The sequence below is a fragment of the Equus asinus genome, chromosome 5 (genome assembly GCF_041296235.1).
Source record: "Equus asinus isolate D_3611 breed Donkey chromosome 5, EquAss-T2T_v2, whole genome shotgun sequence".
Classification (NCBI taxonomy): Eukaryota; Metazoa; Chordata; class Mammalia; order Perissodactyla; family Equidae; genus Equus; species Equus asinus.
The window spans coordinates 71361906-71388087 of record NC_091794.1 but is presented as its reverse complement, the minus strand read 5'-3'; the positions used below and the strand labels follow the sequence as shown (position 1 = coordinate 71388087).

The 26182-nt window shown below is 36.9% G+C and overlaps 1 protein-coding gene across 1 annotated transcript in view; it reads left to right on the top strand.

The window, feature by feature from the left end:
* The window catches only part of SCP2 (sterol carrier protein 2), a 124699-nt gene that overhangs the window by 29296 nt on the left and 69221 nt on the right, over window positions 1-26182 (top strand). Inside the window, exons 6-7 of the mRNA XM_014844313.3 lie at window positions 8514-8640; window positions 25369-25432. Of these exons, the coding sequence (XP_014699799.3) occupies window positions 8514-8640; window positions 25369-25432 (191 nt within the window). The remainder of the gene's footprint in view (window positions 1-8513; window positions 8641-25368; window positions 25433-26182) is intronic.

The following is a 26182-nucleotide window of genomic DNA, read 5'->3' as shown; positions in this document are numbered from 1 at the left end:
TTTCTTTATGCGGTCATCTCATCTGTAAATAGCGATAGTTTTAACTTCTTTCTTTTCAATCTGGTTGCCTTTCATTTATCTTCTCACCTAATTGCCCTGGCTAGAACTTCCAGTACAATGTTGAGTAGAAGTGGTGAGAGCAGACATCTTCATCTTGTTTCTGATTTTATGGGGGAAGCATCCAGTCTTTAACCATTAAGTATGATGTTACCTGTGGGTTTTTGGTAGATGCCTTTTATCAGGTTGAGGAAGTTCTCTTCTTTTCCTAGTTTTGTGGGTTTTTTCCTTCTATCATGAAAGTGTTTTGGATTTTGTCACATGCTTTTTCTGTGTCTATTGAGATGATTGTGTGTTGTTTGTCCTTTATTCTATTGATATGGTGTATTACATTAATTGATTTTAAGATATTAAACTAACCTTGCATTCCTAGGATAAATCCTACTTGCTCACGTGTGTAATTCTTCTTATATGTTGCTGCATTCAGTTTGCTAGTATTTTGTTGAGAATATTTTCATCTCCATTCATAAGAGATAGAGGTGTACAGTTTTCTTGTGATTGTCATTCTTTTTAATTTCCTTCACACTAATGGGTGTATAGTGGTATCTTGTTATGAATTTAATTTGTGGTGTTCAACATGTTTTCATGTTTTTATTTGTCATTGTTATATCTTCTTTGGTGAATTCAATGACTGTTCAAAGCTTTTGCCCAATTATTATTTGGTAATTTTCTTTTTATTGTATTGTAGGAGTTCTTTATATATTCTAGATAGATACAAGCTCTTGTTAGATATGTTTTACAAATATTTTCTCCAACTCTCTGGAACTGCCCTTTCATTTTGTAAATGATATCTTTTGAAGAGCAAAAGTTTTAAATTTTGATGAAGTCAAGTTTATGAGTTTTCTTCTGTAGTTTGTGCTTTTTGTGTCCTATTTAAGACAATTTTGCCTCACCAGAGACACTAAGATTTAATCTTATGCTTTCCTCAAGAAATTTTATAGCATTAGCTCTTTTTGTTTCTTTTTTTTGAGGAAGATTAGCCCTGAGCTAACTGCTGCCAATCCTCCTCCTTTTGCTGGGGAAGCCTGGCCCTGAGCTAACATCCGTGCCCATCTTCCTCTACTTCATATATGGGACGCCTACTACAGCATGGTGTGCCAAGCGGTGCCATGTCTGCACCCAGGATCCAAACTGGTGAACCCTGGGCTGCTGAGAAGCGGAACATGTGAATTTAACCACTGTGCCACTGGGCCGGCCCCTATAGTGTTAGCTCTTAAATTTAGGTTTAAGATCCATTTTAAGTTAATTTTTGTAAGTGGTGTGAAGTAAAGATCACAGTTTTAAAAAATGCGTATCCCATATTTTCAGCCCCATTTGTTGAAAAGATTATTTTTTCCCTATTGAATTGCCTTAACACCTTTGCCAATAATCAGTTGACCATGCAGTGTGGGTCTTTTTCTGGACTCTTTTCTTTGATCTATCTTTATGATCTATCTTTTCTTTTATTTATACTTTACTTTCTTGATTACTGTAACTTTATAATAAGCCTTGAAATCAAATTGGAATGCATATTCTCTAACTTTGTTCTTCTTTTTCAAAATTGATTTGGCCATTCTAGTACTTTGCATTTCCGTATACACTTCAAGAATTAGCTTGTCAATTTCTGCAAAAATGCTTCCTGGGCTGTAGTGGATCTATAGATTACTATGTGGAGATCCGACATTTTTAACAATATTGAGTCTTGCAATCCGTAAACATTGTTTATCTCTCTTTATTTAGGTCTTTGATTCCTTTCAGTAATGTTATTTAGTTTTCAGTGTAACTCTTTCACATATTTTATGAAAAATTTCACTAGGTATTTCATGTTTTTTTTTTTTTTTTGGTGAGGAACATTGGTCCTGAGCTAACATCTGTGCTAGTCTTTCTTCTATTTTTTTATGTGGGACACCGCCACAACATGGCTTGATGAGCAGCTTGTAGGTCTGTGCCTGGGGTCCAAACCCGTGAACCCTGGGCCACTGAAGTGGAGCACATGAACTTAACTGCTATGACAGTGGGCTGGGCCCCCTAAATAGCACTTATTTTAATACCAGTTTCCAATTGTATTTTGTGACCCAGCTAAGCTCTCTTACTATCCAAATGGCTTTTTAAAGATTATGTAGGATTTTCTGCATAAACAATCATATCATCTATGTACAAAGACAGTTTTACTTCTTCCTTTTAAATCCATATGTCTTTTATTATTTTTTTTGCCTTATTATTCCACTGGCTAGTGATTTTCATAATAGTTGAAATGGAAGTTATGAAAGCATTCATCTTGGCTTTGTTTTTGATCATAGGGGGAAAACATTCAGATTTCCCCATTAAATATGTTAGCTGTAGGTTTTCCATAGATGTTCTTCATCAGGTTGAGGAAGTTTCCTTCTGTTTTTTTTTTTAAAGATTGCCACCTGAGCTAACCTCTGTTGCCAATCTTCTTTTTATTTTTCTTCTTCCCAAAGCCCCCCAGTACATAGTTGTATGTCCTAGTTGTGAGTGCGTCTGGTTGTGCTATGTGGGACGCTGCCTCAGCATGGCCTGATGAGTGGTGCCATGTCTGCGCCCAGGATCTGAACCGGTGAAACCCTGGGCCTCTGAAGCGGAGCACGTTAACTTAACCACTCAGCCATGGGGCCAGCCCCAGAAGTTTCCTTCTATACGTAGTTTGCTGAGATTTTCCATCATGAGTGTATGTTGAATTTTGTCACATTTTTTCTGTATGTATGAGATACTCTTACTTTGTTTGTTATTCTTATTTAGTTGGTTAATAGGGTGAATTACATTGGTTGACATTTGAATATTAAACCATCTTGTGTTCCTGGCGTAAATGCTTGGTCATGATGTATTATCCTTTTTCTATATTGTTGGACTCAATTTGTTAGAATTTTGTTAAGGATCTTTGTGTCTGTGTTCATGACAGTGTTGGTTTGTTTTCTTTTTGTTTTCATGTTTATTTACTTTTGTTATTTAGGATAATGCTAGCCTCATAGAATGTTTGGAATTGTTTCCTTCTCTTGTGTTTTTTGAAAAGTTTATTTATGTAATTGGTATATTTTTTCCTTAAATTTTTGGTAGAATTCAGCAGTGCACTTCTAGGTCTGGAGTTTCTTTATGGGAAAGTTTTAACCTTTTAAGTTCAATTTCTTTAGTAAATATATTACTATTCAGGTTATCTGTTTTTTCTAAGTGAGGTTTGATAGTTTGTGCCCCTTAAGGAATTTGTCCATTTGATCTAAATTGTTGAATTTATTGACAAAAAGCTGTTCATATTATTCCCTTCATACTCTTTTAAAGTAGGATCTTTAGATGTGTCCTCTTTCTTCTTCTGATGTTGGTGATCTTTGTCTTCTCTCTTTTCTCCATAATCAGTATAACAAAAGGTATTTACCAATTTTATTGATTTTGTCAGAGGACCAGATTTTGTTTTCATTGGTTTTCTCTATTTTTTTCTTTTCTATTCGTTCTCTTTCATTCTTCTCATTTTTTATTTCAATCTACTGTAATCCTTAATATTTTGTTTCTTCTTACATTGGGTTTAATTTACTCTTTAATTTTATAGTTTATTAAGCTGGAAACTTAGGTCATTGAATTTGTCTTTCTTCTTTTCAAATATAGGCATTTAATGGTATAGATTTGTTTTAAAAACACTACTTAAGCAACATACTACACGTTTTTTTATGTTGTACTTCCGTTTTCATTGAGTCCAATTTATTTTGTGATTTCCATTGTGATTTCGTCTCTGACCCATGTGTTAGAAGTATGTTGCATAATTTCCAAATATTTTCCATATGTCTTTCTGTTATTTGTTTCTATATTCTATGTGGTCAGAGAATATAATTTCTATGATATGGATACTTTTAAATTTATTCAGATTTATTTTTTGGCTCAAGATATGGTCTGTTTTGTTAAATACGATATGTACCTGAAAAGAATATGTACTCTGCTGTTATTGAGTGGAGTGTTCTATAAATGCTAAGTCTAGTTGGTTGATAATATTGATAAGTCTTCTGTATCCTTACTGATTTTTCTGTCTACTTGTTCTATCAGTTATTGAGAGGGAGATATTGAGATCTCCTGCTAAATCTGAATTTATCTATTTCAGTGCTATCAGTTTTTGCTTCATGTATTTTGAAGCTCTGATGTTAGGGATATATAAACACTTAGGATTGTTATGTCCTCGATAAATGGACTCCGTCATTGTGAGAAGATGTGAGATGTGTTATATCACGAAACTGAAAATAAGTTCGTGAACGTTTTTATGGATCCCAGCCAGGTGCTCCTTTTGTCAGACCCTGCCTTTTGAAGGATTTAGCTGGCTGTAAGAATTTATCCCTTATAGTGTTCCTTGTTACTCTACTCTGTCTAATACTAACAGCCATTTTAGCTTTCTTTTGAGTACAATTAGAATTATTATTTTTCATTCTTTTACCTATTTCTATCTTTATAATGGAATTGGGTTTTTGTAGGCAGTGTATAGTTGGGTCTTGCTTTTTAACAATATAATAATCTCTGCCTTTTAATTGGGCTTTTGATATCCTTTCTACTTCATGTGATTATTGATATGGTCGGGCTTATGTTAGTGGTGAGCTGAGACTGAGGCCTGCTGGCTTATACCAGCCTCCCAGATCTGATTGTGAGCATCTCTTTCAGTGACTTGGTGTTAGTAGATTCCAGTTGGCCGTGGTGGGAGTATTTACACCACAGAAAGGGACAAATGCTACCAGTTAGGCCTTCCCCATCCCCTGTGAGCCTGTTATTAAGCATTCACTGGGGTACCACTGATTTAAATCTACTGTCTTGCTACTTGTTTTCTTTTTGTTTAGTATCTTCTTGGTTCCTTTTCTCCTCTTTGTCTTTTTTTCTGTTAATTGAGGATTTTTTGTAATTCCATTTTATGTGCTTTATAACCTCATTAACTCTCTCTGGTGTTGTTTTCCTTTTGGTGGTTGCTTTAACTTATTTGCAGACCATCTTTAAGTAATATTATGACTGTTCGCTATGGTATTATAAGAACCTTACAAAGTATTTTTTTGTTTGCCTCTTCTCAAAAGCACATTTTACTTCTATATGTTATAAACTCCACAGCAGTTATTGATTTTGCTTTAAATAGTCACTTATTTTTAAAATGTATTTTTGAAGCAGAAAAAGCCTTATATTTCTCCACATATTTATCCTTTTCAATGCTCTTTATTCCTTTATATTGATTCAGATTTCCCTCTAGGATCATTTTCCTTCTGCCCAAAGAATTTCTCTTTCTTTTGCATAGTGCTGGTCTGCTGGTGATGAATTATCTCAGCTTTTGTATGTTTTAAGAAGTATCTTATTTTTTGAAAGATATATTTACCGGTATAGAATTCTAGTTTAGCTTTAGTTTTTTTTCTTATTTTAGTGCTTTAAGGATGTTGGTTCACTGTCTTGGCTTTTGTTGTTTCCTATTTGAAGTCTGCTGTCATTCTTATCTTTTTGTTTCTCTATACTTAATGTGTATTTTTCTCTGGTTTTGAACAATTTTATTATGATGTACCTTCGTGTAGTTTTATCATGTTTCTTGTGCTTGAGATTTGTTGAAGTTCTTAGATATGTGGTTTATAGTTTTCATCAGATTTGGAAAAATTTCAGCTGTTATGTCTTAAAATATTTTTTTCTGACTTGTCTCTCCTTTCATCTTCTCTTTCTGGGGCTACAGTTACATGTCTATTAAACTTCTTTATTGTTGTTCTGCATTTCACTAACGCTTTGTTCATTTTACCTAGTCCTTTTTTCCTGTTTATGTTTTGTTTTGCTATGTCTCCCTGTTTACTAATCTCTGATGCATTGTCTAATCTGCTGTTAATTCCACTTAGTGTACTTTTCACTTTAGACATTGTATTTTTTTATCTAAAAGTTTCATGTAGGTCTTTTTTTTATATCTTCTGTATTTTTCTTTGTCATGCTCATGCTTTCTTCTACCTTCTTGAACAAATGGAGTATAGTAACTGCCTCAATGTTCTTATCTGCTAATTCTATCATCTCTGTCATTTCTAGGTCTATTGCTAGATTAATCCACTCCTTAGAGGTATACTTTTCTGTTTGATTGCTTTATAGTTTGTGATTGAATGCTAGACATCGTAAATTTTACTTTGTTGAGTGTTGAATTTTTGTATTACTTTAACTATTGGGGTTTTTATCCTGGAGCAATTTTTTAAAAAAATAGTTGATCCTTCTGAGATTTGCTTTTAAATTCTGTTAGGTAGAATCAGAACAGCCTTTATTCTAAGGCTAAACTGGCCCTAGTAACCTCAGGATTCTCTTGATGCCCCATGTGCTGGGAGATCTTTCCACTGTGATTTTTGGGAATAAGAACTATTCCTGGCCTTGTGGGAGCATTGGGAACTGTCCTGCCTCTTCCTAGTGATTTGTTCTGTGGTCTCAGTAGTTTCCTCATGCTCATGTGTTGATCAGACTCACTTAAGACCCAAGGGGAACCCTCTTCAGATCTCCAGAGAGCTTTCTCTCTGTCTCTCTCTCTCCCCTCTCCAGTACTCTTCTGTGTGCATTCTAGATGCCTTGGTCTCTCTGAACTCCAAGGGAGACTGCTGGACTCTGTTACTCCTCCCTGCTCTTTCCAGGTAGTAATCTGGGGACAGTCATGTTGCTCACATTATTTTCCTTCTCTCAGAGATCACTGTACTGTGCTTTATGTTGTCCATTGTCTGAAAACAGTTGCTTTGTGTATTTTGTCCAGGATTTTCTTTTCTTTAAAAAAAAAAAAAAAAAAAAGATTGGCACCTGAGCTAACATCTGTTGCCAGTCTTCTTTTTTTCCTTCTTGTCCCCAAAGCCTCCCAGTACATAGTTGTGTATTCTAGTTGTGAGCGCCACTGGTTGTGCTATATGGGATGCTGCCTCAGCATGATCTGATGAGCAGTGCCATGTCCGCGACCAGGTTCCGAACTGGTGAAACCCTGGGCCGCGGAAGTGGAGCGTGCACACTTAACCACTTGGCTGTGGGGCTGGCTCCTGGCAAGGATTTTAGTTGTTTAAGATAGAAAGGTAAATCTGGCTTCTATAATTCATTATACTAGAAGCAGAAAGTTGTATATTATTGTTTTAATTAGCATTTCTTTTTAGCTTAGATATGAACATTTTCTGTATGTTTTAAAAAATTTCTCTTGACAGAAAAAAACTTTCACCTATGTCATCCAAACATAATTATGCATACTTATTTTTAAGATTTTTGTGTTTAGATGGGGGCCGGCCCCATGGCCCAGGTGTTAAGCTTACACGCTCTGCTTTGGCGGCCCACGGTTTCGCCGGTTCAGATCCTGGGCGTGGACATGGCACTGCTTATCAAGCCATGTTGAGGCGGTGTCCCACACAGCACAACCAGGAGGACCTACAACTAAAATTACAACTATGTACCGGGGGGCTTTGGGGAGAAGGAGGAAAAATAAAATCTTTAAAAAAAAAAAGATTTTTGTGTTTAGAGATTCCACAAGACCCGTTTATCAGCTCATTTGTCTTTATTCTTTGGATTGTCAAGTTGTTTATAATCTCTAAATGATTTTCTTCCTTTAAGCCTGTTTTTCCTTAATCAAAGAGAATAGGTGAACATTCCTTCTAGAACCCCTTTGTAGACCAAAAAAATAATCTTCATTTATTCATTCAACCATTATTCATGGAATGTTTATTATGTGGAAGGCCATATACTAGGCATTGTGTATACACACAAAGGTACATGAAAAAGAGTTCCTACCCTCGGGGAGTTCATAGTCTGGTAGGTAAACTGACAAAAAATAGTTAGCTCTCCCTCTGTGGAATATTTGCAGTGGGAACGATGTTCTTCTATTCTAGAACCATGGAAATGGAAATGATTACTTTCTCTGAGTATCACTTTACCCTAATCCACTCCTTTTCTCAAACACTCAAGCGTGCTCCTGCTTTAGGGTCTTTGTTCTTGCTGTTCCCTCTGCCTAGAATGTCGCCCTGCCAAGGTTTTCCAAATGGCTTACTCATACTCCTTCACATCCTCAAATATCATTTTATCAGTGAGACCTCCCTTGACCGTTGTCTATAAAATGGCACTTCCATCTACAATCTTTATCCCCTTACTTGGGTTTATTCTTTATAGCATTATCATTTACGTTTTTATTTATTTTCTTCCTCATCACCTTTTGTCTCCTCCCCCTCTCAAATGTAAATGCCAGATGAGCAGGGACTCTATCTGTTTTGTTCACTATTTTATCACCTTGAGTAGTAACTGACACATACAGGATTCTTGATAAATATTTCTTGAAAAAATTTATACCTGTGTGGTCGCTTGATTATTTTTCCTTTCCATGTTTCCCTGCAAAGCATTTCCTGAGTGATTTTATTCACAATGTCCATTTTTGGTTTACTCTGCACTTAGAATAAGCAAATGTCTTAGTAACACTGTAATAGTTAAAAGAGACACTTATGTCGAGTAGATACTAAATTTTGTTTTTTCCTCTCTCTTAGTTTGCAGATAGGACCAATCCAATCGATAAACATCTTGAGGTCCTGGCCAATAAGTATGGATTGTCTGCACAACCAGTTACTCCTCAGATGTTTGGGTGTGCTGGAAAAGAGCACATGGAAAAATATGGTATGTTAAAAAAACTTGAAGGCTTATTGGTAGTTATATACATGTGATGAGAAACAGCAGGTATTGATTAAGGAACTGTGGAGGATGCCAAGATATATAAGACGTAAAGTGGTTTTTGAATTAAATCGAAGAAGTAGTCTGTACAGAGTTTAGTTGTAGAGAAAATATTTATATATAGGAATTAGAAATATATAGGAATATATTCCTATAGGAAGTACCTAGAATGCTCCAAAACAAGAAATTGAAATAGGAAAAATAGCATAAATCTTGTCTCCTTTAATCATGGACTATAAATTGAGGTTCATCAGTTCTGAATATTATAATGAGATTTAAAGCTTGCTTTTGATAACAGATTTATATAACCAAATTTTATTCTTAGTACTTGAGTCCATCAGGAGTGCATCATCATCTGTCATTCCATGGTGTTTTATGAGATTTATATTTCATAGTTGATTTTTATTTTGTAGATAAACATCCTAGTTTTTTGACGGATGGTCAATGATTGGCTTCCCTTTGCCAGTTAGTTAAATCATGGGTAACTGCAGATAGAATTTTTTTTTGTTGTTGTATGACCCTGAACCAGTACCTTGTTGTGTACTGTGAGATAACAAAGAAAATAATCATGCTTGAAAGTTCATCATTCCTGTTCTTTGCAGGGAAAATATCCCAGGTTTGCTAGCCAAGATCAAGTAATTAGAAAGGAAAAAAATCTTCAAGGAAGAGTGGTGGGATCGTATAGAGAAGCACTGCTGGTTTTGAGCCATAGGAATTTTCTTTCTTGTAGCTATTTTCTTACCCTTTTTAACTCAGTCCGTTTCAATCTGGTTTCCCTCCTTACTCAGGGCTACCATTGATCACCATGTTGCTATATCCAGTACATACTTTTCAATCCTGGTTTAATAGACCTCAGCACTATTAGTCCCTTTTCTACTTCCTTCTTGAAACATTCTCTTCTCTTGGCCTCCACGATACCTCCTTCTGTAACCTCTTTGGCTATTCCTTGTCCATTTCCTTTTCAATTAAATAATTCACCTTAAAGTAGCTCTCTTTATATTCCAGGCATCATTCTAAGCACTGGAATGTAGCAGTATATCAGTTAGCTATTGCTGAGTGATAAACCACACCAAAACTCAGCGATTTTAAACAATGATTATTTATTATTATAGTTTACAAGTTTGTAGATTGGGAGTCAGCTTGTCTAAGCTGAGCTCAGCTCTTCTTACCTTGGTTAATCATGACTATAGGTTGATTGGAGACCCTGTTCTAGTCTTGTTTGACTGAGTCATAGCTCTTGTCCTCCTCGTGGGACTGGAAGGCCAGCCCTGGCATGTCATTTTCATGGTCCTAGCAGAAGCACAAGAGAGTAACCTGCAACATGCAAGACCTTTTGAGACTTAAGCTGTTGACCCAGAGCAAGTCATGTGGCAAACTTAGAATCAAGGGATAGAGAAATATGCTCCACTTCTTTTGTGGTAGGAAACTGCAAAGTCAGACCACAAAGGACATTCAAGAGGGCAAAAGAATTTGGGACATTAATGCATTCATTCACAAGCAATAAGTCAGCAGATGAGATGTGAGGTTTTGCTTAAATTTCTAATAAGGGAGAGACAGTAACACTTGAAAAAAACTAAGGTAATTTCAGGTAATTATTAGTCCTATGAAGAAAATAAAACAAAGTAATGTAGGGAGAGGTGGGCAAACTTAGGATAGTCAGTGATGGCCTCTATACTTGTATATCTAGTTGGCATCTTACATCTCTGCTTGTATATTTAACGGGCATCTCAAATTTAACATGTTCAAATGCCAACTCTTAATTCCATTCTGTCATTGTCTTAAACTTGCTCCTTCCCTAGTTTTCCTCATCTCAATAAGTGGCGCTTCCATCCGTTCAGATGTTCAAAGCAGAAACATGAGTCATCTTTGATACTTCTTTCTCCCTTTCCCCCATTCCAGTCCCTCATTATGTCCTATTAATTCCACCTGCAAACTCCAAACTATGTTTCTTCCTTCCATTTCCTTTCATTACTACAGCTCTTACCCTAGACAAGAATTTTTCAAACTGTGGGTCGTGACCTGCTAGGAAATTATGGAATTAAGTTCATAGGTTGAACCCAGCATTTTTCTAAAATCTAAAATTTGTCGTTATTGTATATTATAACTGAATACAGGGAAGTGCACAAAACATAAATAGACAACTTAGTGAACTCTCACAAAGCTCATAACTGTGAGCTAAACCACCTCCCAGGTGAAAAATAGAATGCTAACACCCAAGAATCCTCTCTGTAGATTATTTTTATCTGAAGAACTTTGTGCGTCTCCTATGATCTTCTTGGGTCATTCCATTAGACAAAAAGCTACACCTACAAATCTTTTTGAGATGAGCCCTCTTATACCTTGGATCCCTTCTGAGATGGCTGAGGGATGGCATTTTTAAGCTTCCTACCAGGCCTTTGTTTGATTGAGAGAATTTGTGAGGCATAGTCTTTTTCTCTTTGGAGGATTTTCTTCTGTTTGAGCTATATTCTGAGGCATCACTTTTGATCTTTCTGAGATCTTACAGAAAGATTTGTCACACCCTGAGCTTCATCTTTGCACCATGTTTTCCTCGTAGTGCCCTAGATTTAATCTTTACTCAAAGGCCGTTTCTTAATTTTAGCATCATTTCCTACCTTGAGAGGCTGAGAATTTTCAACACCACGAAGTCCCGAATTCTTTTTGTTAAACAGTTATTTCCTTGATATAGCAATATAGAATCTTCCTATAAACAGCAAGAAGAAGCCAAGTGGCAACTTCAATATTTTGCTTATCTGATTTCCACATAACTACAAGTAATAGTGTTACTAAAATTTCTACTACTGTTGTAACAATGATCTCCTTTTCTCTAGCCCTCAGTGAAGTTTTATCTTTTTGCAAACCGTCACCTTTCAGGTGTCTTTAGAGGACCGCAAGGCTTCCTCTAATAATTTCTTCAAGGCACTTTAGGCTTTTGCTAGTAATTTTCTTAAAAGCCACCTCCTGGTTCCAAAGCTGTTCACATATTTTACATTTTTTTGTTAAGTGTAACTCCACTTCCAGTTTATTAGTTTGCTCGGGCCGCCATAACAAAATATCATAGACTGGGTAGCTTAAATGATAGAAATTTATTTTTCGTGTTTCTAGAGGCTAGGAAATCCAAGATGAAGTTGCAAGATAGGTTTTATTCCGAGGTCTCTTCTCTTAGCTTGTAGACAGATGCCATCTCACTGTGTACTCACATGATCTCTTCTTTTGTGGGCACAGAGAGAAAGAGAGAAAGAAACATCTTTTTCTTCCTCTTCTTATAAGAGTTCTTACAAGGACACTAACCCATCATGAGGGCCTTACTTTCATGGTCTCATCTATCCTAATCACCTCCCCAAAGCCCCATTTCCAAATACCATCACATTGGCGTTTAGGGCTTCAACAGATTTATTTTGAATTTTGGGGGACACGATTCAGTCCGTTGCACTCAGATACCAAAATATGTATTCATTATCTGTTACTGTGTAACAGTGAGACTCTCTTTTTAGAAATCATTTCTTGTTGCTTTCATTCTCGTTGTCTAGTTTCCCTGTGTGTAAGCTCACTGGCCTTCTTTCAGTGTCTTTAATAAGCCAAGCTTTCCTGCCTTAGGCTCTCCTATTCCCTTTGGCTACAGTGTTCTTTCCTCCATTCTTTCCAAGTCAGCTCTGCTCCTCCCTTAGGTCTTAAAAAAACCTTGTCTCATATCTCCAACACTTTACAAAAGTGTCTCCACTTGGATGGCTAAAGGACATCTCAAATTTAACAGGTCTAAAGCTGAAGTCCTAATTCTTTCCTTGAACTTCCCCCTTCCCCATCTGTTCTTGAAGTTTTCCCCCATTCAGGAAATGATAACTCCATCTTTCTAGGACCTTTGGCCAAAAACCTTGCAGCCGTTCTTGATTCTACTCTCAGTCAACATTTAATATATCAGCAAACTTTTTCACTCATTTCTCAGAATATCCACTTCTCACCATTTCCACCACCTCTGCTGCAGGGTAAACCACTGTAATTTCTCAACTGGATTATAGGCATCTCCTAACTGGTTTTTCTGCTTCTGCTTGTGTACCTCTACAGTCTGTTCTTCATAGCCAGAGCAATGCTTTTCAAATATAAGCCAGCTCATTTCACTCCTCTGCTCAGAACTCTCCATGTGTTTTCATTACTCTCACTTTGAAACCTGTGGATCTTATTATGGCCTACAAACTTCTACATGATCTGATCCCAAACCCGCATTAGCTTTCTGACCTTATCTTTTACTGTTTCTTCTTTCACCACTCTGCTCCAGCCATACTATCCTTTCTGTTCCTCAAACACAGTAAACACATTCTGCTTCAGGCAGAGCCTCAGCTTTGCTATTTCCACTTCTGGAATGCTCTACCCTAAGATATCTTCAGTGCTAGCTCCCTTACTTCTATCAGGTCTTTGCTTAAATCTCATCTGCTTTCTTTCATCACCCTCCTTCCCAGAACTCTCTGTCCTCTGTCTCCTGCTTTATTATTTTACATAGAACTTATAAAAATCTGGCATATTTATTTTTTCTTATTTATTAACTGTCTTCTCCAACCAGAATGTAAGTTCTGCAGGAGCACTGATTTTTATTTGTTTTACTCCCTGCTCATTGACTGTTACCTGGGACACTGCCTGGCACAAAGCAGGTATACTGTAATTAATTAATTGATCTTCAAAGAAAGATCATCCTTGACCATTCAAATTGAAGTAGATTTCTCCTGTTATTCTCTTTCATAGATAGCTCCCTATTTCTCCCTATTTCTTTCCTTCATAGCACTTAGTGTTATTTATATTTATATCTTCATATGTATATATTATCACACTTTTACTTATTTAATTTTTGTCTTCCTTATGAGTCTATAAATTCCATGAAAGCGGGAACCATGCCTATTTTGTTTACCTTTGATATATCCAGCCTAGCACAGTACTTGGTATGTAATCTAGCCAGAAGAAAGAGTTTTTTTTATTCTCTTTCACAGTCCCCAGCATATTTAAATACTCAATAAACATTTGATGAATGAATGAATGAATTTTCTTACATATGTTACCTCATTCAATTCTTACAACAATCCATTATGGGAAGCATTATTATCCCATTAAGTAAGATGCTGGCTTCAGGGGCTATATATATATATATATATATATATATATATATATAAAGGATCGTGAAGCTGGCCTCTTAATATATATATATTTTTTTCTTTTGGGAATAGGTATTGAATTTTCTCAAAGGCTTCTCTACCATCTGTGGAGTTAATTGCGTTGTATCCCCCACTTAGATCTGTTAATAAAGAATTCTTTATTAATGGATTCTTGATATTGAACTAACTTTGCGTATCTGGAACAAATGGCACTTGGTTATGATGTATTGATTTTTTTAATGTGGAGTTAGATTCTGCCACTATTATTTAGTACTTTCAAATCAATATTTATAAGTGATATTGGCTTATAATTTTCGTTTTTTCTTACATCTTTATCAAATTTAGGTGTTAATTTTATATTTGCTTTATAAAAAGAAATAGGAAGGCTTTCTTTACTTTTGATGCTCTGGAACAATTCATGGAGCACTGGGACTACCTGATCTTTGTAGGTTTGGTAGAATTACCTGTGAAACCATCTGGGCCTAGTTTTTTCTTTGCGGGGGAAGGGAGTTGCTTGGCAAGTATCTATTTATTTATGTTTAGATATTCTATCTCCAGTGGGCTCAATTTTGGTAGTCTCTATTTTTCTATAAAATTATCCATTTCATTTAGATTTTCACATTTATTTGTATAGAAATCTGAGACGTAGTCTCACCATTTTAAAATTTGTTTCTATTTAAATGGTACTTTCCTCTTATTATTTCTTATTTTTGTGTGTTTATGCTTTCTCCCTTTTTTCTTCATTAACTTAGGCTAGTAATTTGTTGTCTTAAATTTTTTAGTATATCGGAATTTTGATTGATTAATTATGTCTACTCTTTCTATTCTTTACCCCGTTAATTTCTCCTTTTATCTTCCTTGTGCTTTTTGGGGGTTTACTTTGTTGTTGTTTTTCTAGTTTTTTGAGTTGCGAATTTAATTCATTTTCTTTCCTTTTAATAGCAGCGTTATTGAGATATAATTCACAGACCATAAAATTCACCCTTATTAAGTGTACACTTCAGTGATTTCTAATATATTCACAGATTTGTTCAGCCATCACCACTGTCTGATTTCAGAACATTTTCATCATCCCAAAAGGAAACCCCATATCTATTAGCCGTCCTCCCCCTTACCCTCTCCTCTCAGGCACCTGGCAACCACTAATCTGCTTTCTGTTTTTATGGATTTGCCTATTCTGAACATGTCACTTAAGTGGAATCATACAGTATGTGGCCTTTTGTGACTGGTGTCTTTTACTTAGCATAATGTTTACATAGTTCGTTCAGGTCGTAGCATGTATCAGGACTTCATTCCTTTTTATTGCTGAATAATGTTTCATTTTATCATTCTTTCTTGTGTTTAGTGCTATGTATTTTTCTGATTACTGCTGTAAACATATCACACTGATTCTGATATATAATGTTTTCTGTATAATTTTCTCAGAAATTTTATAATTTCCATTTGTATTTCCTTTTCTTACTCAAGAATTGTTTCATGGAAATATTTTTTTTACTTTCTGGGTAGACTTTTTATTTTTCATTTTATTAATAATTTCTAGTTTCATTGTATTGTGATTTGAGAGTGTTGTTTTTAGATTTGCGGGGATTCCGAGTCCTATTCTGCCGTCTAATGTCAGTGTAGTAAAGTCCTTATTTGATAGTGAATTTTTTGAAAGAGGATTCTGTGTCCTCTGATTTTTTGTTTCCTTTTTTTGGTCTTGCAGGATCCTAAAACTTCCCCTTTTGCTTCTTTTCTTTTTCAATCTTCAGTTGCCAAAGGGCACCTTTCGCTTTCTTTTTGCCTTGTTTTTTTCTCCTAGAAGCTATGCCTTTAAAAGATTACCACCTTGAACCTCTTGAACTTTTCAGACCCTTCCCTGTAGTCGTGCTTTGATCTCTAGAAATATTTTTTAAAAATATTTTCTAAGGAGGTGGAGCAAAATGGTGGGGTGAGCTGACCCAGGACTCTCTCCCCTCCAAAGTACAACAAAGGACTGGAAAAAACCCCTGAATTTCAGCTAATGAACCTAATGCCAGCACTCAGAGACCTACAGTTTCAAAAGACAGAGGAGGGAGCCCCTGCTGCCCGCCTCAGGTGAGCTAGAACAGGGTAGGAGAGAACATCGCTCCATCCCCTAGAAACCGGGATCGCCACGCGGGCCCTGGAAGGAGCGGGGGAGGGGCCACGCAACCAGGGGATCGTCTAGGACTCCCGCCGCCAGTACAGTGGAAACCCGCTGACAGGGGAAAGCTTCCGTGCTCGGGGACCCCATAAACCCAGGGCCCTGGGAGACCAGAGAACAGAACTGATCAAATCGAGATCAGTGCGCGAGAGAAACTGCCCCCGCCCCCGTCCCAGCAAAGCGCACTGGGTGCTGCCATCTTGCCCAAAGGCGGAGAGCTCAGAATGTGTGGCACTCGACCCCCATCCAGTGGCGACAGACTGTAACTGCAACTGAATTCTACCACCATGCAAAAAAACCGCTCTTCTACCATCCAGCAATTTATAAAAGCCCCAGACCAGAAGGAAAACAATAAAAACATAGAATTAAGTCCTGAGGACTTGGAATTAGGTAAACTGAATGAAAATGAGTTCAGGGCAGCTATAATAAAAAAACTCAATGAGGTAGAGAGAAAGATAGAGAAACAAGCCGAGTTCTGGAGTTATGTCACAAAAGAGATTGAAATTATAAAGAAGAATCAAACAAAATTACTAGAGATGAAAAACACAATGGACCAGATAAACAGAATACAGATTCCCTGAGTGCCCGGGTAGACTTCATAGAAGAGAAAATTAGCATAATCGAAGATGGACAGGCTGAATGGCTCCAGACAGAGGAAGAAAGAGAACTAAGGATTAAAAGGAATGAGGAAAGTATTAGAGAGAGAGCAGATTCAATGAGGAGAAAGAATTTAAGGATCATAGGAATTCCCGAGAACGTGGAAAAGGAAAATGGAGCAGAAAGTGTGCTTAATGAAATTATAGAAGAGAAGTTCCCAAATCTAGGGATTGAGGGAGAAATGTGTGTAGAAGAAGCTTTCAGATCTCCTAGATTTGTCAATGTAAAAAGACCTACTGCAAGGCATATAGTAGTACAAATGGCAAAAATGAATGACAAAGAAGGAATACTCAGGGCTGCAAGACAAAAGAGAATTACCTACAAAGGAGCTCCTATCAGACTTTCAGCGGATTTCTCTGCAGAAACCTTACAAGCTAGGAGAGAATGGAGTGACATATTCAAAGCTTTAAAAGATATAAAAATCTTCAGCCAAGAATACTCTATCCAGCAAGAATATCCTTCAGATATGAGGGAGAAATTAAATCTTTTCCAGACAAACAAAAGTTAAGGGAATTTGTAACCAAAACTCCTCCACTACAAGAAATCCTCAAGAAGGCTCTCATACCTGAAAAAAGGAAAAAGGGAGAAAGGGGCCACAAACCACAGAGTAGGGAGACAGATAAATAGAACCAGAATAGGATAGCAAATATCCAACTATAGCATTAGGATAAAGGTAAGGAAACTACCAAAGCAAAGACGATCTTATCACTCTAACTACAAACTCATAACACAAGTTGGAACAAGAAGTGAAAATAATAATTTAGGAGGGGAAGAGCAAAGGGACTAAATTAGTCTAGGCCAAGTAAGTAAGAGACCACCAGAGAAGAGACTATATTATACACGAGATTCTAAATACAAACTTCAGGGTTGCCACTAAACTAAAAAACAGAACAGAGACACAAAACATAAATAAGCAAAAATCTAAGAAACCCAGCATAAGAAATTGCAGTATCAAATGGATAGGATAAAGCACACAGGAAGAGAAAAGCAGGAAAGCCAGATAATGAGCAACAGATTGACAGCTTTAAGTCCACATGCATCAATAATCACTGTTAATATAAACGGATTGAACTCTCCAATAAAAAGACACAGATTGGCAAAATGGATTAAAGAACAAGATCCAACAATTTGTTGCCTCCAGGAAACACACCTCAGCCCCAAGGACAAACACAGGCTCAGAGCGAAGGGGTGGAGGACAATACTTTGAAGCTAATAGCAAGGAAAAAAAAGCAGGTGTTGCAATTCTTATATCAAAGTGGATTTCAAAATAAGACAGGTAAAGAGAGACACACAGGGACAATATATAATGATCAAAGGGACACTTCATCAAGAAGAAATAAAGCTTATAAATATCTATGCACCCAACATAGAAGCACCAAAGGTCATAAAGCAACTATTAACAGGCCTAAAGGAAGATGTTAAAAACAACACAATAATAGTAGGGGACCTCAACACCCCACTCACATCAATGGACAGATCATCCAGACAGAAAATCAACAAGGAAATAGTGGAGCTAAACAAAAAACGAAAAGAATTGGACTTAATAGACATATATAGATCATTTCATCCTAAAAAAGCAGAATACACATTCTTCTCAAGTGCACATGGAACATTCTCAAGGATAGACCATATGTTGGGAAACAAGGCAAGCCTCTACAAATTTAAAAAAATTGAAATAATAACAAGCATCTTCTCTGATCATATGCTATAAGGCTAGAAATTAATTACAAGAAAAAAGCTGAGAAAGGCACAAAGATGTGGAGACTAAACAATACACTACTGAACAAGCAATGGATCATTGAAGAAATTAAAGAAGAAATCAAAAAATACCTGGAAACTAATGAAAATGATAACATGCCATACCAACTCATATGGGATACAGGAAAAGCTGTATTAAGAGGAAAATTCATCGCAATACAGGCACATCTTAACAAACAAGAAAAATCCCAAATAAGCAATCTTAAACTACACCTAACTGAAGAGAAAGAAGAACAAACAAAGCCCAAAGTCAGCAGAAGGAGAGAAATATAATAAGAATCAGAGCAGAAATAAATTCTATTGAAACAAAAAAGGCAGTAGAAAGGATCAATGAAACAAAGAGCTGGTTCTTTGAGAAGATAAATAAAATTGACAAACCCCTAGCCAGACTTACAAAGAAAAAAAGGGAGAAAGCTCAAATAAACAAAATCAGAAATGAAAGAGGAGAAATAACAACAGACTCCGCAGAAATACAGCAGATTATAAGAGAATACTACGAAAAACTATATGCCAGCAAATGGATAACCTAGAGGAAATGGATAAATTCTTGGACTCCTACAATCTCCCAAAGCTCACTCAAGAAGAAGCAGACAATTTGAACAGACCAATCACAAGGAAACAGATTGAAACAGCCATCAAAAGCATCCCAAAGAATAAAACCCCAGGACCAGATGGCTTTCCTGGGGAATTCTACCAAACTTTCAGAGAGGATTTAATACCTATCCTTTTCAAGCTATTCCAAAAAGTTAGGGAGGATGGAACACTTCCTAACACATTCTATGAGGCCAACATCACACTGATACCAAAGCCTGACAAGGACACCACGAAAAAAGAGAACTACAGGCCAACATCGCTGATGAACATAGATGCAAAAATCATCAACAAAATTTTGGCCACCAGAATTCAGTAATTCATCAAAAGGATCATACATCATGATCAAGTGGGATTCATACCAGGGACACAGGGATGGTTCAACATCTGCAAATCAATCAACGTGATACACCACATCAACAAACTGAGGAATAAAAACCACAGGATCAGCTCAATAGATGCAGAGAAAGCATCTGACAAGATCCAACAGCCATTTATGATAAAAACTCTGAACAAAATGGGCATAGAAGGGAACTACCTCAACATAATAAAGGCCATATATGACAAATCCACAGCCGACATCATACTCAATGGGCAAAAACTGAGTGCCATCCACCTGAAAACAGGAACGAGACAAGGATGCCCTCTATCACCACTCCTATTTAACATAGTACTGGAGGTCCTGGCCAGAGCAATCTGGCAAGAAAAAGGAATAAAAGGAATCCAAATAGGGAGGGAAGAAGTGAAACTCTCGCTGTTTGCAGACGACATGATCTTATATATAGTAAACCCCAAAGAATCGATTGGAAAACTTTAGGAGTAATCAACAACTACAGCAAAGTTGCAGGGTATAAAATCAATTTGCATAAATCAGTAGGATTTCTATATTCTAATAACGAACTAACAGAAAAAGAACTCAAGAACACAATATCATTCACAATTGCAACAAAAAGAATAAAATACCTCGGGGTAAATTTAACTAAGGAAGTGAAGGACCTATATAATGAAAGTTACAAGGGCTTTCTGAGAGAATTGGATGACAACATAAGGAGATGGAAAGACATTCCATGTACATTGATTGGAAGAATAAACATAGTTAAAATGTCCGTTCTACCTAAAGCAATCTACAGATTCAATGCCATCCCAATCAGAATCCCAATGACATTCTTTACAGAATTAGAACAAAGAATCCTAAAATTCATATGGGGCAACAAAAGACCCAGAATTGCTAAAACAATCCTGAGAAAAAAGAACAAAACGGGAGGCATCACAATCCCTGACTTCAAAACATACTACAAAGCTACAGTAATCAAAACAGCATGGTACTGGTACAAAAACAGGTGCACAGATCAATGGAACAGAATTGAAAGCCCAGAAATAAAACCACACATCTATGGACAGCTTATCTTCAACAAAGGAGCTGAGGGCATGCAATGGAGAAAAGAAAGTCTTTTCAACAAATGGTGCTGGGAAAACTGGAAAGCCATATGTAAAAGAATGAAAATTGACCATTCTTTCTCATCATTCACCAAAATAAACTCAAAATGGATCAAAGACCTAAAGCTGAGACCTGAAACCATAAGGCTTCTAGAAGAAAATGTAGGCAGTATACTCTTTGACATCATTATTAAAAGGATCTTTTTGGACACAATGTCTTCTCAGAGAAGGGAAACAATGGAAAGAATAAACAAATGGGACTTCATCAGACTAAAGAGCTTCTTCAAGGCAAATGAAAACAGGATTGAAACAAAAAAACAACCCACTAACTGGGAAAAAATATTTGCAAGTCATATATCTGACAAAGGCTTAATATCCATAATATATAAAGAACTCACACAACTCAAGAACAAAAGATCAAACAACCTGATCAAAAAATGGGCTGGAGACACAAACAGACATTTCTCCAAAGAAGATATACAGATGGCCAATAGGCACATGAAAAGATGCTCATCATCGCTGTGCATCAGGGAAATGCAAATCAAAACTACACTAAGATATCACCTTACACCCATTAGAATGACAAAAATATCTAAATCTAATAGTAACAAATGTTGGAGAGGTTGTGGAGAGAATGGAACCCTCATACACTGCTGGTGGGAATGCAAACTAGTGCAGCCACTATGGGAAACAGTATGGAGGTTCTTCAAAAAATTAAAAATAGAACTACCATACGATCCAGCCATTCCACTACTGGGTATCTATCCAAAGAGCTTGAAGTCAGCAATTCCAAAAGTCCTGTGCACCCCAATGTTTATTGCAGCATTATTTACAATAGCCAAGATGTGGAAGCAACCTAAGTGCCCATCAACAGACGAATGGATAAAGAAGATGTGGTATATATATACAATGGAATACTACTCAGCTGCAAAACAGAACAAAATCATTCCATTTGCAACAATATGGATGGACCTTGAGGGAATTATGTTAAGTGAAATAATCCAGATAGAGAAGGATAATCTGTGTATGACTCCACTCATATGAGGAATTTAAAAATGTGGACAAAGAGAACAGATTAGTGGCTACCAGTGGAAAGGTGGGGTGGGGGGTGGGCACAAAGGGTGAAATGGTGCACCTACAACACGAATGACAAACATTAATGTACAACTGAAATCACACAAGATTGTAACCTATCATTAACTCAATTAAAAAAAAACAAAAAACCCACCCCCCCAAGAAAACCAACCAACCAAACAAACAAACAAAAACAAGACAGGCAGGGCCTTAAAGGGCTTCAGGAAGGGTTTGGAGCCTTATCATGGGCTAGAAGCTGCAGGAAGATGCCTGTGCCTGAGTGGAAAAGTTAAGGAATACAAACACCTGGACTGAAGGGTCCAGAAGGCCAGGAATGAGAGGTGCCTTGGCAACAGTTTACATGGACAGATGACACCAAGAAACAGATGGCCCCGCACAGCACTATGTGAGCCCTAGGAGCAATTCTGGGAGAAGAGGGGGCCGTGAGACCTGACTTTATTGAGTTTATGTTTCTGCTACTTCTTAAAAAACGGGGTTTTGACTCAGAAATTCTGTTGAGTTCTAGAAATATAAATTTACATTTCTTGCAAAAAAAAAATATTTTCACACTTTGTTGGGGGGAAGGGGGTCTTTCTCCTCCTAGCGGTAGTTTTTGAGCAGCTCTAGGCCTGCGCCACTCCCTTCTTCTCTCCTCTGCAGTGTTTCAGGTGGCCCTCGTTCTCCCAAAGGCTTGCGGTGGGAGCATGAGCTATTGCTGGCTGGGATTTGGTCATTTTTCCCTTTTCTCCTTTTTCTCACAGATAATTTGAAGTTTTGGGTTCTCTGTTGTCTAGTTGTGCTGAGAGTATGGTTTTGTGCAGTTTTATTTGTTCCTCTTGTTATTTTAGATTGTTTTTAGAGGACGTGGAGAGAGACAGATTTAGGCAGCCTCCATTGTCCTCAGCTACCTGGAAATCCTGTGTCTGGTCTGTTTTTAAGCTTATATCTTTTCTCAAGTTTTACATTATTCAGAATAGTGGCCCAGTTTTCTGGTGTAAAATCTTAAGTATAAATGTACGGTTTTTTTTTTTTTAAAGATTTTATTTTTTTCCTTATTCTCCCCAAAGCCCCCCAGTACATAGTTGTATATTCTTTGCTTTGGGTCCTTCTGGTTGTGGCATGTGGGACACTGCCTCAGCGTGGCCTGATGAGCAGTGCCATGTCCGCGCCCAGGATTCGAACCAACGAAACACTGGGCCGCCTGCAGCGGAGCGCGCGAACTTAACCACTTGGCCATGGGGCCAGCCCCTAAATGTACGGTATTTTAGTTGAAATGTTATTCTTCACCCAATAGATTTTTGAGTTGTAGAATTTCATAGGATTTTGAGTTGTCGTTTGAAATTGCTTTTTGTGAGTGTGCACTGGAAATGAATGCCTAAGAATGTTTGTAGTAGCTTACATCCTCCTGTAGAATCAGCAGATTTTTGTGGCTTCAAAGTTTGATTCAAAGAGATTGAAATCTAGGATACTAGGCATATCCTTTGAACAGGCAAAAATCTGAATTGGCAGTTCAGAATCAGTATCAACAAGCCCTTCATCAGTTCCCAGGCTTAAAAAATGTATAGTAAGTCCCTGGCAGAATATTTTTCAAAGGGTTGCTATTTTCTATAGATTAATTGGATCCCATCATAAGGAAAAAAGAAAAGACGTCAACACATTGACTCTCTCTTATGTCAGACACTATGTCCTGTACTTTTGTATAGTTTACCTGTCTCTCTTCCTACCAATCCATGCATGAATTGCTTGTAAATCTTCTGATAAGTGACGGTAAAGCATTTGTACTTTCCGTGACAAGGAACTTGCTGCCAACTAAGGCCACTCACTCCACATTTTGGGTGATTCCGATTGTTAGAGTGCTCTTTTTCACGTTGAACTCTCTCCCTATAGTTTCCATCCGTGGTCTTGTTTCTTTCTTCTGAAACTCACAGAACAAGCCTCTTTCACGTTGTAGCCCTTCAAATATCTGGAGCCAGCCTGACATTGTCCTTAATTTGCCTTCTTCTCTTTAATTGTTTCTCACTAGACTTGTTTCATGACCCATCATCCCAGTGTAATTGCTATACTGTGATCGCACATTAAGCTTTTCTGGTAGTCACGTCACACTGCTAAATCGTGTTGAGCTTGCAGTTGAACAGAACCTCAGAACTTTTCTCATAGTTACTGCCCTTTTTCCCAGGTTGTTTTGGGGGTCCAAGAATAGAACTGGGCATTAATGATGTTCTGATCCATCCCATTAATAAACTTTGTTGAAGTCTGTTGGGATCCGACATTTAGTAGTTCCTCCCAGCTTCAGGTTTGGTAATTTTTTAATCCAGTTTTTGTGGAAATATTAACCAGAGCATGGCTGAGGTTAGCGGTTAACTCTAGAGAGTTTTCTCTAGGTTAATGCATTAATAAATGCCTTTCGTTTCCCAGTGTGTGTTCTGCAGAACATTAAGCTCATAAGATGGTTCATGACATGGGTCAGATAAATTGGGAAATGGCTTCATACTTTAACCCCTTTTTGGATAGTCATAATACACTTGCAAGAGTAAAGGCTCTGAATGTCTTGCTGTAAAGAAGTGTTTAAATTTGTTTAACCCAGTATTATCTAAACTTACTTGACAAAAGAAACCTCATTTTTTTTAGTAACATTGAAAAACCCCCGAACAACAAAAGAAAAAACAAAACTCACACTACAGTATTTCCTTATGTTATCCCAAAAGAAGTCCTGAAAAATGTAGTTAATTATCTTGCTGATATCTAAATACTATGTTTCATTTGCTTTATTAGTCAATTCAATCAAGAAAAGATACTAATCTGATGTGGCTTGTTCCTACTCAACCCATTTTGGCTGCCTCTTGATCACCACTCTTCCTGATATGAGATCACCATGTGGATTCTACTTTCTTCCCTTTTTATTTGAATTGAGATAAGCTTTGCTCACTTATATGAATGTCATTTCTGCTCTGACGATCATCCTTCTTGACAGAGAAGATAGAGAGAAAACAGTATACAAAATGGGTACGCTCCACTTAAGATTTTTGAAAATTTTTCTTCATTAATGTGCTTGCTTCTGTTTTCCTGACATTATTTTTTAAACTTTCTGTTAAGGAATTTAAAAAGCATATGTATTTCTTATTAGGCTATAACTCTTCTAAAGACCCTTCTGCCTTATCATAAGGAAAGAGAAGAAGATTAGGCCCTGGAGGGTGTGAGTTATAAAATTCGCTTAGTCCAGGGGCGTTGGGATGTTTGGCAGACTTCTTGAAGAATTGCTGGCAGTGCTTTCCTGCCTTATATCCTCGTGGTCCCAGGCTATATTTTCTGGTTTTTGAAACTGGACCCTAGTTATACTAGGTAGAATAGGTCAGTTCAAACTGTTTTTATATCATATGCTTATTAGTTGATTCAATTCATTAAATATACCCAAGTTTAATTATAAAGAAATATTTATGTGAGGGATCAGTTGAAGTCTTCAATACTGATATCTATGCAAGGAAAAATGTGGAAATATTTAGGACACTGAGTACCATGGCAGCATTTGTTAACAAACAGCAGAGGAGCCGACCCCATGGCCAAGTGGTTGAGTTCGTGGGCTCCGCTTCGGTGGCCCATGGTTTCGCTGGTTCGGATCCTGGGTGCGGACATGGCACTGCTTATTAGGTCATGCTGAGGCGGCATCCCACATGCCACAACTAGAAGGACCCACAACTAAAATATACAACTATGTACTGCGGGGATTTGGGGAGAAAACGCAGGAAAAAAAAGAAGATTGGCAACAGTTGTTAGCTTAGGTGCCAATCTTTAAAAAATAAAATAAAATAAACAGCAGAAAAACATTAACCCATTAAAAGATGTTTGCTTTTTCTACAGGAACAAAAGTTGAACACTTTGCAAAAATTGGATGGAAAAATCATAAGCATTCAGTTAATAACCCGTAAGTATTTCTGAGATATGACATAGTAAAAATCTGGGTTAACCTGCTGTGTAATATGCAGCTTTATACTTGGAAAGCAAATGCAAGACCTCAAAGATGTTAACTAGAATGATTAACTTTTTTCTTATAGAAGACTTGTGCCCAAGTAAACTTTTGACTACTTTTCAGTTTTAGTTTTTGGTCCATTTATATTTAGAATACCATTTAAACTAATCACTCTTTTAAGAAAGAATGTGAATGGCTGGTGTTAAAAGATGTAATTGGTCATACATTGCAACTCCAGTTAAGTGAAATTTATTGTAATTACTTTGGTGGGCGATAACCAGTCACCGTTTTAAGCCATTCCTTTAAACTTTTCTCTGTTTGTTTTGATCAATTTGTAAAATGAATATTAGTAGCCATTTTAATTACTTTATATAAAATTGTTTTACCTTAATAATGTGTTTTAATTTTGTTAGTGTCATTAACTCTTATTCTGGTAGAATAATATGGTTATTTATATGTAAGTATAAAGTAAAATGACATCATGTGCATTATAGGTCATTAATCTTTGATTCCCTAGTGCCTAGGATGCCTGGCTCATGGCATATACTTAATGGTTGCCAAATGAAATTGGTTCACTGGGAGTTGAATCAGTGCCGCATAACTAGAATCTCTACAAAAGGAGTACCACCAGGCAATAAAAGAATAATAGCTAGCTTTATTAAATGACAATTCTGTGTCACTGTGCTAGGTACTTTTATGTACATT